We start from the raw sequence: 14,545 nt of genomic DNA, 5'->3' as shown, positions 1-14,545 counted from the left end.
GCGGCCATGGCTCACGGGCCCAGCCGCTCCGCGGCATATGGGATCCTCCCAGACCGGGGCACGAACCCGTATCCCCTGCATCGGCAGGCGGACTCTCAACCACTGCGCCACCAGGGAGGCCCACAATGCCTCTTTTTAAATACCTGATTGCTTGTACAGTAAGCTTAACTTCTACTTGGAAATACTGCTTTGGAAGAGAAAATTAAGGTAAAATGATCATATGGATGGACTCTAATCCAATATGACTTGTATCTTTATAAGGAGGGAATATTAGAACACAGACATGCACAGACTGAGGGGCAACAATGTGAGGACACAGCGAGAAGGTAGCCATCAAAGGAGAGAGACCTCAAAGAAACTAAACTTGATACTTTGATCTTGGACTTCTAGCCTCTAGAGCTATGAGAAAATATGTTTTTGTTGTTTAAGCCACCTAGTAGCCAGTGCGGTATTTTGTTATGGCAGCCCTAGCAAACAAATACAATCACTATTAGGGAAAAAAAAAAATCATGTGCTTTGTTATTCCAGTAGAATGATTTTAACACTGATTACTTCTTACCGTGAGATTATAAAAGACAGTGATAAACATTACTGTAGAGTATATATGAGTTGTGTCCTATGAAACAAAGGAAGTTAACAAACACCTCTCAGCTGTAGATGATGCCATGTGTTCATCTGATCAGCAAGAGGACATGAGTGGAAGGGAGAACCTTTTCTGCTTCAGACAAGCAACTTCCTGGGTTGCCCTGAGTATGACAAAGAGGGCCATTGCTTGGGGTCCAGGTCTCCAAGCAGTCACAACAGGCCTCAGGAACCCACAAGAAAATTGTGAAGGAAGAATATTACTAGCCAGGCCCATATGAATCTTTTCCTCCCATCACTGTTCTTTTGTGAAAAATTCTTCCAAATACACATTTTTGTCCCAAAATATCATGTTGGACACTCGCTACTAGGAGCAAATTTTTCTAGCATCTCTGTTGGATGAATTTTCACACTTGCAAAATCACTCAGAAAAGAGTTCATCCTCCCAACACCTCCCCTGCACCAGTGTCCCCCTAAACAGCATCTGACCACAATATGAAGGAACTTACCTCCCAGGTAAACAGGTGCTTGAATGTGATTTAATTATCTCTGCATCCTCTCCCTGGTCTCCCTGTGAAATCTAGTCACCTCTTTGCATTAAAGCATTTCTGTGAGAAGCCCTGTAAGGTGCTGGCTATTCTCAATTCTGTCCTGCTGGTTTCTCTGAAGTGCCCAGAAGCTGTCCTCTCCACACACAAACTGTTCTGACAAACTTCATTTGAATGATTTGGATTTTAATTCTCAATTTGCTTCTGTTCCTAAGCCTAAAGGCTTTTTTTTTTTTTAACCAATTCAGAAAAAAGCATCATTAAAAAAAAGACAAGGTTGGGCTTCCCTGGTGGCGCAGTGGTTGAGAGTCTGCCTGCCGATGCAGGGGACACGGGTTCGTGCCCCGGTCCGGGAAGATCCCACATGCCGTGGAGCGGCTGGACCCGTGAGCCATGACCGCTGAGCTGGCGTGTCCGGAGCCTGTGCTCTGCAACGGGAGAGGCCACAACAGTGAGAGGCCAGCATACCAAAAAAAAAAAAAAAAAAAAAAAAAGACAAGGCTACTCGCAGATCTAACATACTAAGCTTTAACTTAGTATGTTCTTAGGACTGATGTTTTCCAAGGAACAAACTTTCTTGTTTCCTGTGCAATAATAAAGGTTTGTTATAAAAGTTAAGTACAAAAAGTGAGAAAAAATAAAAATAGTGGTATCTTCACAGTTGAGTTTTTAACATATTTTCTGATACATGTAAAAAGAGAAAAATTGGCAAAATGAGTACCAACATTTTAAAAAATAAGAATTAAGCCTAAATCCCTGGATTTACCAATTTTATAAAATAAGAAAGTAACATTTTATAAAATACAATTTTATGAAATATGATTTTATAAAATTTGTTTAGCTAAGTAACAAATGATTTGCCCACAAAACAGATTTAGCTGGTGGAGTCCAGGGGGCACATTCTACAAAATAAATTTATTGACACTGTAAAGGGTTACTAGCATAAAATTGTGGTGGGAATAAAAAGGGCAGTGACCTTCGTCCTGAAGTTTAGGAGTGATCCCTGAATTGAGAGATATCTGAGTTGAAGTGGTCACTGGAAACAAATGGTAGAGACAAATCACAGAGAGCAGACTGTATCAATTCCAACTTCTGGACTCAGAGAAGGAAGGAAGAGCTTCAGATTTCATTGCAGAGAATGAGGCTGAGAAACTTTAAAATCAGATGCTTTTTCCCAGATCCAGGGCGCCAGCTAATGCACAAAAATGCTTAAAGCCACATAGGTATGTCACCTTTATTTCCTAGAGAAGATGTTAGCATTTTCTAAATCCTCATCTACCGTGCCTGGCATGCATTATTTTATAGCTTTCTGGAAGCTTCATCAGCACCACTGGTATATCTGTAGTACGATGTGTCTGTGGAGAGTAGAGAATGCAGGTCCGGGCTGGGGGCAACGGACTTTTCTAGCTACCACAGTGAGTGGTGCCCCTGCAAACCTGAGTAAGGAAGACAACTTGCCTTTGGGTGGGTAGTGTTACAATCTGCATGTCTAGGGGCACAAATGTAAAGACTGACCCTGTTCTGGGAATGATTATGATTCTGACTGACCTCAAAGGGGTAATTATGAAACCCCTGGATCATCAGGATCTGGATGTTCCCTACTTTTTCCATGGTGTGATCATGACAGAAAGTGTGGCTGTAGATATCTGGGAACATTTCCAGAAATGTCCTCCTATAGGAGTTAATTATAAAGTAAATGTGTATAAAAGAGAAAATAATATTGAAACCTATCAAGGGGAGTAGATCTTAAGGGTTAATATTGTAGATGGACTACTTTGGAAACAATCTTTTTCCCTTGGAGTATTAAGAAGTCATCGCATAATTGCCATCTCTCCACATTTTGTTCTAGAGTGCCTGGTTTCTTGATATCAGTGTGAGACCTGTTTTAAATAAAAATCTATTTGTAAAAATCCAGATCTGTAATATGTTCTAAATATCATTGTAGTGTCTTTTAACTCTAGATTAAAAATCACTTCATTTTCAACAAAATATTTTGATGTAAACATCAAATGTTTTGAAAACAAAGGGGATCTGTTTTTGTTGTTTTCTCTTTTATCTAATTTTTGTATCCATTTTGTCTGGGCATATTAAATGGTAAAAATATTTATAAGATTTGCACTAGGTGAATCTTCTTAAAAAGAAAATACGGAAGGCCACAGAGTCTGGGAATATTAATATCTTTTTAATAGATTGATCCCCCTTGATTTCTTATTCTGGAGTAAAGGTACAAGTTTTTCCATGAAAATTAGACACACAAATCATCTGACACAATGTACGACAGATGGAAAATGGTTGATGGGAATTTTGCTTTAATGCACATTGTTCATTGTAATTTTGCCCAGCTTAATGAACTGTGAATTAATAATGAGGAGCAACACATTCAACGTATTATAGTAATAAAGTGCTTTTATGGACATTTTTCATGTTTCCAGACTTCCTTGGCCACCCTGAACAACTTTAACTCAAAGGATTAAAAAATAATCGCTTATTTAACTGTGTTAAAATAGTCAACTTTGAAAAGGATATTTTCCTGTATGAACTTTTTCCTAATTGATCCCATTTGGTTCTGATCAGTAAACTTACCTGAGTAAGCTGCACTATTGAAAAAAAAGTGATCTGATCGAGTCTTAGATGACATACGTGACCAGAGTCCATTGCTTTCTGATTCAACGACATAAAGGAGTAAAGGGAAAAAATTAATAATTATACAATTTTTAATTAGGAGAATAGAAAAACTAAATTTCTTGTAGAAATAAGCCCAAAGAGTCTCGTGTCAGCCCTGTTCCTCTTAAAAGACCGTGACGCTGTAATACCAATGGATAATCTGGGAGACAACCAGCTGTCATTAAGATAGATTTTACCAAGGCAAGGGCAATAGGTTGCTTATTAGCAGTGAGAAATCAGTAGTCTTTTAGAAGTGTACCCTTTGGAAAGTGTGAGCTATATAATAAATGAAAGCCTTTCATTATTCATTGTTATAAGCCAGATGTAGATTAAATGTACACTACCTTCAATTCAGATATTAAGATATCCTTCCCTCAGTAATTTTATGAGGTAACATGTAGAATGTCAACCATAGGCTAAGTCATATATTTTATAATCTTTCAAAAATTTTTTAAGCAATGTGTTAACCCTATAATGAATATAAAATGGATCCTAACTGCATGTCTTAGAAAATGTGCATTTCATAGAATTATTTAAGAATGAATCCTTAATAGCCCATCTTTTTAAGTATGTTAGCTGAACGTTATGATTGTGTGATATCATTTTAGGGCATTACCACATTTTAAGAAATAAACTAATATTCAGAAGCATAATTTTGCCAGAATGTAAAATTTAAAACCAGAAATTTGACTTGTGAAAAATCCTCACATGATTATTGGCCTGTTAAAAAATAAAGCAAACCTCACAAACCTAATGCAAGCTATTATGTGCAAAATAATGTGCTAGTTACACAGCCCTCTGGGAAGTGAATGTGAGTCCGGATGCTTCTTTCTTGGTTTATTTCATTCCTAGAGTACCTTTGTTGCAGTTTTTTCTTATGTTCCCAAAGGAAACAAGTAAGCCATCTCAAGTTTAAGCTTTGTCCTCAATAAAGTAAAAAATGTGCCAGATACCATTTGACTGGATGATAACTAAAACTGGACAAATATTTTCTCTCACTGGAGACTGACAGTGTTTTAGTTGTGCTTAAAATTTGTGATTCTCCTAAAAAAAGGGTACAAATGAAAACTTATGGTTACCAGGAGATAAGGGGGGAAGGATAAATTGGGAGATTGGGATTGACATATACACACGACTATATACAAAATAGATAATAATAACCTACTGTATAGCACGGGGAGCTCTACTCAATACTCTGTAATGGCCTCTATGGGAAAAGAATCTTTTAAAAAAGTGGACATATGTATATGTATAACTGGCTCTCTTTGCTGTACACCTGAAACTAACACAAATTTGTAACTCAACTATACTCCTCTAAAAATCTTTTAAAATAAAAAAATAGAGTACTACATGCATTTCTAAGAAATAAACATTATTTTCTTCATTCTTCTAAAATAAATAAAAATAAAATAATGTAATATGTGATTTTCAAGCTAATGAACACCTAAGAATGAAATTTGAAAATCTACATTTGGAATGTATAATTCCTTTGTTCAGAGGCAGTGACATTACAAAAGAACAAAACTTCTCAAACATTTCCCCATTTAGAGTAATGCTGACAGTGAGTGTCTGGTGGATCTCAGAGGGGCACAACTGATAATATATTTATCATGCTGCCAGTTTGCTAAGTGGTTTCATATTCACTAAGAAAGACTTGTCAATGGATACTGAAGAATAGATGTGAGGTCTCTGTGAGGTCTTTGTGCCAAGTCTCTGTGTGTTGTCTCTGGGTGAGATCTCTGTGTGAAGTCTCTGTATGCGGTCCCTTTGGAAGGTATCTCTGGGAAATCTGTTAAATCTGGGCTAGGTTTCTGTCTGAGGGTCTGTGAAGCAACATGAGGTCCCTGTGTGAGGTGTCGGTATGTGATCTCTGAGAAAGGTGTTTGCGTGAGAAGTCTCTCTTGGGAGGTGTGTCTGTGAAGTCTTTGTGTATTGTCTCTGGGTCTCTCCATTTCTTTTTTTCTTTTGGTCTCTCAATTTCTTGTCTTACTGTACCTTATGGAAGACGGAGCAGCAAGAGAAGGGCAAAGGGACTTGCTTCTTTCTGTTTTCTTGCTGTTTCATCAGCATCACCTGTCTGTGGCACCTTCCCAGCAGGAGCCAGAGGGGTCCAAGTCCAGCTTCCCCATATTCCCAGAACTCACTTCTGGGTGCCCCTGAGAGCACCCAGCAGCAGCCAGGCTCAGGTCCCAGCCCTGTCATCTCTTTCCTCTGGGTACCGACCCCTCCCACAAGTCCTGGCTCCACTCTCACTGCTCTGCCCATTCTGGAGGCTGCCTTGGGAATAGGGGCCTAGAGGTAGGGCCTGGCTCCAGGGAGAAACCAGGGGTGTGAGCAGTCCTGTGCTCACTCTGCCCCCTCCATCCCAGGTCACAGCAATTCCACGTGTTGAGGGGCCTGACAGGGATGGGGGATGGGGTCCATTTCTGTTGTCATCTGGATCAGGGGCATCAGCTAGAACAGAAATCTCCACAATGAGAAACACACCACCTGGACCTGTGTCCACCATGAGCCTTGCACATGGCAGGAAGCACCAAATCACTCTAGAGAAATTCTTCCTCGTCTCCCTGCTTTTCCATATGGATGGGGGTCAGGAGACAAGAAAAGCTGTGCCAGAAGCAGATCAGTGGAACACCCCTGGATTGCACCCTGCCCCATCCACTTTGCACAGGTCACCTCCACACCACCACAAATCCTGTCTGATTGCTTCTTCACCTGCCAGGCTCTGGGGTGATCAAGGACTGGGAGACAGGCAAGGCTTACTACACAATCACAGGCCAGTCCCCACCTCTCCCCTGGAGCAGTCCTTGGGCCATGTGTTTATGTGAAGGTCACCAGACTAGGAGTCACATCCCAAGTTCCCTAGTCCTGGCTTTTACACCTATTGTTAACTTATCCTTCCTAAAAGTCAAGAGGTGATGAGGTGTAAGCTTATTAAATATAGTATTAAGAGATTAACCTTCCCTGATTTGCTTTACTTCTATAAGTTTGACCTTCTGTTTTGACCTAAAGGTGGTTTCTCTAGGTCTGTGATCTTAGAGTTGGAATAGGGTAGAGACCCTGGGGTGGGGCCATGATGAGCTACTGGACCCTTAACTTTTCCTCCCCTTTAGGCCTTTAGATGGTGCTTGTATGTCAGGGGGCTGCTCTTTCAGAACTGCACATTTATGGGAATCTGGTACCACTTTGCCTCCTTCCTTCGATCCAGGGATTTTTCTACACCTACATCCCACCCTAAATTCACAGTGTTTGACCATCAGATAGTTACTACCCACAGTCACACCCCTATTCCATTCATCCAAAACTCCTTCTCTGGGGTTAACATAGAGTGGAAGGTAGGTGACCCATGAACATAGCCATTCATTTATATGGGACTGGACTCAACACAGCCCTCAGCAGCCTCCCTGATACTCCCCCCACCTACACACACAGAGCTGGAAATGCCATCCTTGTTGCTGCTCTAAAGTCTAGGAAAAACAGAGGTGGGGGAGGGTGATGCTGTACATTTTATTATGCCTAAGCTAAAAGGGGTTCATAGGGCATATCTCAATCCCAGCCTTCAGCAGAGAGAGAAGGAACTCTTAAGAGCAGATGTTGGATATTCCCTACCAAGAGATCCAGGGGCAAGATTTCTCCTGTTTCTGAACTCAGAGCCCATACTCTATTCCCCCCAAACTTCCATCCACTTGGCTCTGACACTTCCTGGAGCCTGAATTGCAATGTCCGGCCCTATCGTGTAAACCTATCCACTACAGTTGCATAAAGTTCAAAGTAGCATAGAAGAAGGAGAAAGACTGGTTGAACCAGGTCCTTGGGTGTGGGCTTCATAGGTTTTTCCCATCTCATTGTTAGAGTAATTTTGGTTTGTGTAATGACAGTATCATAAGGTGCAATGAAGGGACACGAGACAAGGAGCAAGCTTGTGATGCTACTGTCCACCTCCCTCCATGCCCCTCCCTTCTAGAAGACAAAGTGCACAGCACAGACAGCAGCCATTACACTATGCTTTTATTAGAAAAAAAAATATGTATATATATATATATATATATGTATTGGGGAACATTAAATATCTTGGATGTGCTAATGAGAAAATCATTTTCTCTACATGGACTGAATTTTTACTTGGAGATATGTTTTCCTACTAAAGGGAAGACTAAAGAAGGATTTTACTGTCGACCAGGCAAGACACCTCCCCAAAGATGACAATGCCTTGGACAGTGTTGATGGCGGGCTGGGGCACCTGGACTCTTTGGCCCATACTGGCAGGTACTAACTGGAAACAAACTCTTCTTGGGGGGCAAGGATGGGAGGCACCTTAGGCCCAGCTGCTCATCGTCGAACCTTACACTTTTCAAACTATGTTGGTGTCTGACTTCCCTTTCCCTGATAGAACAACTCTGGCCCTTGGAGGTGGCTTTATGACCACAGGCTGTAGAACCCATCATTCTCCCTTGCTCTGGGTAGGAGGTAAGCCTATGGTAGCAGAAGCACCCACATACTGGGACTTGGAATTCCAGTTTGTGTTCATTTAACTTTGTGGCATGAAGTCCATGGTGAATTGCTCTTTTTTCTTCTGGGATCTGTCCAACAGCTCTCATGCGTGCCTGACCCTCAGCAGTCTCACTCTTCAAGGTTGATCTGCTTTTGACTGATCCGTGACTCTGGGCAGTGGCTGATATGGGCTTTTTTTTTTTTTGCAGAGCATCTCGACCATTGACTTTTTTCTTGGGGAAAATCCACTTTAAAAATAGCCTCATCCTTTTTCTGAAGAGGCTTTCTGTAGGGTTATGTTTCTTCTCTGGCATGAGCTGGAGACATCTGCTCCCAATAGAGTCTGTTATTCCCCTGACCTGGGCAGGGCGGCTCATACTTCCAGCTTGAGAGGTCCCTAATTCTTTAAACCTTTCTTCATGCTCTCCTGGTTTATGCCTCCTACAGTCCTCTCTTTTGTAAGTAGGGGCAATCATCTTGCTCTGGCTCTTCCATGAGTCTTGGAGTTTTGAAGTTTTGGGCTCCTGCTGCCCTAGGTGGCTCCTTTGGGCTTCCATAAGGCCACTTGGCTCCTGGGAAGCTAACCTGTCTCTGGTGGGGACTCTCTGGGGATGGCACTGAGGCACCTGAGAAGCCAAGTTGTCTGCAGCAAGGAACCTGTGTTTGGGAAAGTCCTGAAGCTGGTTGTCTGACTGTACCTTTACTTTGGAGTTAAACTCACTAGCAACCTCCATGTTAAGGCATGGCTCACCTGGATGTTGGAAAACAGACAGTCTAGGTAGTAGGAAACTTCTACTGGCCCCTGGCACCTCTAAACTCCTCATATGTACATTTGTGGTTTGGGATTTTGTCAACACTTTGGTTTCCAAGATAACACTAGACTGTGGTTGAAGAGCAGGAGACTCCTTGGCCTCCACAGCCTCCCTGGCCTCTTCACCTCTCAAAGATGGGGATCCTAAGTTCACCTCCATCACTGTTACCCTATGGCAGGGGTCTCGTGAGGCCTGACCACCACTCTCCTCTCTTGGCTCATTCCTGACCATTGCTGAACTTGGACCTGGCTCTAGGCTGTCCCTCTTGACCCCTTCCACACTCTCACTCTTCCAGGTTCTGCCCACAAGGCTGAGTGTGAGGGACTGAGAAGGTGGCCTGTCCTCCTGTCCAGTCAGAGAAGCCTTTGAGGGCCCATGGTAGTCAGCAGATGGAATCGCTCCCAGGGCACTCTGGATTTCCTTACACACAGCTGAGGGGGCAAGGAGAGGCCTCTTCACGGTAGGAACTGACTCTTCTGTTATCACCTTCTCTCCTGAATGAGCCTGAGGAGGTTTCTCCAGGAACTCAGCACACTTGACTTTTGAGTGGGACCCAGATACACAGGTGGCTGAAGGGGAAGTGGCAAACTGTAGAATGGTGGAGGGTTGGAACTTTTTCGACTTAAAGAGATTTATGGGCTTGAGGACCTTGAGGGGTCGGGTCCACCTGTGCTTTACCCAAAACCTTTTAATATGTGCTTCCAGTACCTCTCGAGTGTCTGGATCAGGGAAGGAAACCCTACAGGAGGTGTTCATGCAGGGTTCCCAACCCTTCAAGCAGTATCTTCCACAGGCTCCAGCAGGCACTGCTTTGCACGTCTCACCAGGAGGGTCTGGACATGAGAGCTGATGAAAGTTGCCCTTGCCAGGAAGCCTCCCCAGGCAGCTGTAGGAGAGCAGATGGGGCCAGGATGGCTGGACAGGACAGGCAGGGGTGGGCACCTGCAGCCCAAGAACCCTCCTCTGCCCCCACACTGACTTCATAATGCCCCTGCTCTCCTTCACCCTAGGGCTTTAGCCACGCCCTCCCATGGCTCCCCCTTCCAGGGCTGGGGTCACATTAGAGGCTCGGGGAGGAAGGACGACCCAGGAGAGAAGGGGAAAGATTCTTTACCTTTGCAGAAGTGAAACCAGGTCGTGAGTCCCCTCCAGTTCTTCCAGGCAATCTCTGAAAGCTGGAAATCAGGAGACTGGGTCATGGTGGTGAAGGCAGAGGCCTAAGAGCCTTTCAGGAGGCTGAGTGCAATGGCCCTTTAAGGGAAATCTTTGGAGGATTAGACTCTGGAGCCCAAGTATCAGTGTCCAAGGCCACATGTCCCTGACAGTGATGGTAAGTCTCACTTGAAAAGGGTTTGTCCTTTGCAAAGTGCTTCCACGTTCATTAGGCTCTGTTAATTAGGCTCAGGCTCTGTTTCCTGAGGAATAAGCTCTGCCACTGGCATTCTCAGAGACCGTGAAGCTGGGGCCTCAGGACTAGGAGAGATGGAAGCTAACTCTCGGGTCACGCAGGGCTGAATGGCAAAGGCTTACCTTTCAAAGATCCACTTTTCTTCCTACTCCTGCTCCTCCCCTTCAGCTTTACTTGATGCTGAGAGATAAGAAAAAGTGAGGGGCTAACACCCAACTCTCACTGTCCTCTATCTAGGCAAGCTGTGTTCATGAACAACATGACTTTCTACATTTAACTAAAACTCTGTGGGGTTTTTTCCCCTTTTACTTATTTTTAAAGTGGATAACAATCTTCAGTTTTTCTTCTTTGAAGAGTGCAAAGAAGGTTTTTTTTTTTTTTTTTTTTTTTTTTGGGCAGGGGGGTATTCGGGCCTCTCACTGTTGTGGCCTCTCCCATTGCGGAGCACAGGCTCCGGACGCACAGGCCCAGCGGCCATGGCTCACAGGCCCAGCCACTCCGTGGCACGTGGGATCATCGCGGACCGGGACACGAACCTGCGTCCCCTGCATTGGCAGGGGGACTCTCAACCACTGCACCACCAGGGAAGCCCAAGAAGGATTTTTTAAGTTTTAATCACCATAGATTTCTTCTGTCACTGTTCCTCTGATCAAGAAACACACACATTCTCAGACCTAAATGCCCACGTGAGCTTTGTCAGATAGGATTCTGCTTCCCAAGGCCAGACCTCTAGTCTAGCCTCTTCTCTCAGGCTCTCAGGGGCTCAGCCCCAACACAGAGGAAGGTCTCACTTGAGACACCCGCTGTGGGAAGGTGGCTGGTGAACCAGGGCTCAGGGGTCAGCCTTCCTGCAGAGATTGAACTCTTCGTAATCCAGTCCTTAACCATTAGTCACTGCATTTGGGACTTGCCCTGGAGCCCTCTACCATACCTGAACTCCTGGTCTAAGATCTTAGGCTAGAAATCCTCATGCCCACTCTAACCCCTCTCTGGCCTGGCTTTTCCCTAGAAGGATGATGTTCTATACTTTTCTGAGAGTTCCCATCTCAGGAGTCTCTCTACGTGGTTTAGAAAAGTGGAAATAAGAATAAGAAAAAAAGAGAGAATCTCTGCTGGGATTAAGCCAAAGGTTTCTTACCTTCCTGATGTTTCTATGTTTCCTAGGTGGTGCTAAGAATAGATTACTCTGGAAGCAGTGGAGTAACATTAGGAAGAGCCCCAGTCCACACAGGAATCCAAGGATGATATCAATCACCCAGGAAGTTGGGCTGGATCTCAGCCAGATGGCAACAGTGTTTTTCAAAGAAAAGAGATTCTCCATCTTCTGAACTGCATTGCTGCCCTCAGGCAACAGAGCACTGGGAGTTTGCTTGATGGCAGAACCCCAGGCCTGCATCACAGAGCTGTGGCCTTGTCACAAAGGGCTCCTGAGTGTGGGGGAGGGGCAATAAGAGAAATAGGCTGAATCACTGCCCCTCCTTCCCATCCAGACCCACAGACACCTGCACCCTCCTGGGGCTTCCAGATCCCTCCTTCCAACTACTCTCATCCTGTCAGAGAGACCTTAGCCAATTTTCTCTTCATTCCATCTGGAACCTGGCTCCTTCATCCATTAGAGAGACCTTTACTTGAGGCCCACCAACTTGATAACTCTTGAACATCTTAAGCTGACCCTGGAAGACTAGCTGTTTCACAGACATTTTTACTCAGGATTTCCTTTGTCCTCAGCTCCAACTTTCCCGCATCATGTTTGTGTCTTGTGTAAACCCAGGGATAGAACTTGAATTTCTTTTACACTTATTTAGTTTTGTGAATTTTGAATAGTGTATGTTTTGCCTCATTTTCTATCAGAGGGAACTACACACAAAAATTAAAATAATTTATTTTTCAAAATTCATAAGTATGAAAGAATTATAAATAGCTATGTAATAGGGAAGAACAAATCTGCCTCCACATGAGATCTTTTTTACTTTAATCTTTATGCTTTGTTGCCTGAGCTAACTCTGTCCATCCCTGTGATCCAGGCTGGCTCTGCACTTTTTGTAAAACAATGTTGCCTAGAGCCTGAAATATACAGGATAGACTATTTCTAAGGCTCTGACTTTTAAGAGCCCATTCATGGAGATAAAAAGTTGCAGAACAGAGAATAATAATTGTTTTCTTGGAGGTTTACAGGAATACATGACCTGACCAGGATCTGACCCATCTGGCCAGCCTCTAGAACAAAGGATCCAACACCAAGATATTTGCAACAATTAGTCATGCCCCTCCCTCACCTTGCCTTTAAGAAGGCTTTGCTGAAAGCCTTCAGGGAGTTTGGGGTTTTTCCTGGGCATGAGCCACATGTCTTCTTGCATGGCACTGTGTAAACCTTTCTCTGCTTCAAACTCTGATGTTTCAGTATTTAGCCTCACTGTGCATCAGGCACACAGACTTGCATCTGGTAACAGTTAAACCTTCAAATGATGTTTTTGTAAGTTTGTAGTGTTTATAATTCTGGAGTTAGTAAATCTTTAAACTGCACAAAAACTTTTGGGACACACTGCAAACACGCACACACACACGTACTCATTTTCCTTAGCCAATCTAGTACTTTCAAATCCAATAATCCATACTTTTCTACTTAAAAAAAATCTTTCATATGTTGTCTCAACCCAACTTCTTAGTTTGCAATGATAAGACAGTCCCCACTCTCCAGATAAATTTTGAAATATGTGGTCTTAATCCATTAGGGCTGCTATAACAATATACCATAGACTGGGTAGATTACAAACAACAGACATTTATTACCACAGTTCTGGAGGCTGGGAAGCCCAAGATCAAGTCACCAGTATGGCCACCTCGTAGTGAGAGCTCTCTTCCAGGTTCACAGCTGGAGCCTTCTCTCTGTATCCTCATATGATGGGAGGAGGCTAGAGATATCTCTGGAGTCTCTTTTATAAGGCACTAATCCCATTCATGAAAGCTCATAAGCACTTTTGCACGGCCCCGCCTCCTATCTTTAAGAGGTAGGATTTCAACATGTAAATTTTGAGAGAACATTAACATTCAGACATGTGCACTCATTCTATACCCGGAAGCTAGGAATGGGTTAGGGTGAGCCAAGGTCCTGACCCTAAAGGGCTGTAGGGTGAAGAGTAGGACTAGGGGTCAACCCTTGGGGCTGAGCCAGGTCTTGAGCAGCCTCTTCAGATATTCCTAGTGTGTTATGGATGTATTCTCTTTTCTGAGTGTGCCTTGACTTTCCTGCCCCATCCTCCCAGGCCCCTGAAGCTTCAAGTCCAGCCTGAACCATATAGAAAGGGAGCTTTGAGTCTTACACAAAATCCCCTTATGACATCCCTTAGCAGTAACACAAGATTCACTGAAGGATTCACATGGTAAATATGTCTTAATGCCCCATGAGGGCTTTAAAATAATGTGTATTCTCTGCTTGTTGGTCATAATTTTATACAGTTTTAGTGGGAACGTGGGCATGTGAGGTTATTTGGCTATATTGCCATGAATGTGCACTTTCACAAACATATCTCCTACATCTACTATTTTTCCTACAGTCTTTTCCTCCCATATGATATTCTCACTTTAATTCAACCTTTTATCAAAATTTAGACTTAGGTCTGTCACCATGTGGACATGCTTTGTAACAAAATAGCTTCAACCGAGGAGGTCACTGGAAGGCCTGGACCAGCTATCTTGGTTCCATGATAGTAAGCAAAGGATCGCAAACTACCATGTTAAGCTTAAGCACAAAGCGAAGTTGATTTAAGCATAGGTACACTCTCAGAGAGGGAGAGAGAGAAGGAGAGAGAAAGAGCAGGCTGTTTCTGAGAACAGGCTATTTCAGCGAAGTGAAGCAAGCCCAAAGCAAAGTATATCGAAGCAAAGGTACACTCTCGGGATGGCGGGGGGTGATGGGTGTACTGTTTCTGCAAATTGAAAGCAGCATTCCTATAAAGGCTTACGAGCACTTTTTTTTTTTTTTAAAGAAGATGTTGGGGGTAGGAGTTTTTATTAATTAATTAATTTATTTTTGCTGTGTT

General features: G+C 43.4%; 1 protein-coding gene and 1 long non-coding RNA gene across 6 annotated transcripts in view; one reads left to right on the top strand and one right to left on the bottom strand.

Moving 5' to 3' along the window:
* LOC308610052 overlaps positions 1 to 14,545 on the top strand; it is a 1,140,458-nt gene that overhangs the window by 632,349 nt on the left and 493,564 nt on the right. The window lies entirely within an intron of this gene.
* On the bottom strand, positions 7,786 to 11,226 carry LOC308610046 (spermatogenesis-associated protein 31A6-like). The gene is made up of 3 exons (XM_081259328.1): positions 10,628 to 11,226; positions 10,212 to 10,272; positions 7,786 to 9,983 (listed from the first exon to the last, which is right to left on the bottom strand). Exon 3 carries the CDS (start codon positions 9,851 to 9,853, stop codon positions 7,961 to 7,963), a length of 1,893 nt encoding a protein of 630 aa, XP_081115454.1. The 5' UTR covers positions 9,854 to 9,983; positions 10,212 to 10,272; positions 10,628 to 11,226; the 3' UTR covers positions 7,786 to 7,960.

The sequence above is a fragment of the Mesoplodon bidens genome (genome assembly GCF_964165515.1).
Source record: "Mesoplodon bidens genome assembly, contig: HAP1_SCAFFOLD_81, whole genome shotgun sequence".
Lineage (NCBI taxonomy): Eukaryota > Metazoa > Chordata > Mammalia > Artiodactyla > Ziphiidae > Mesoplodon > Mesoplodon bidens.
This window is presented reverse-complemented; position numbering and strand designations above follow the sequence as displayed.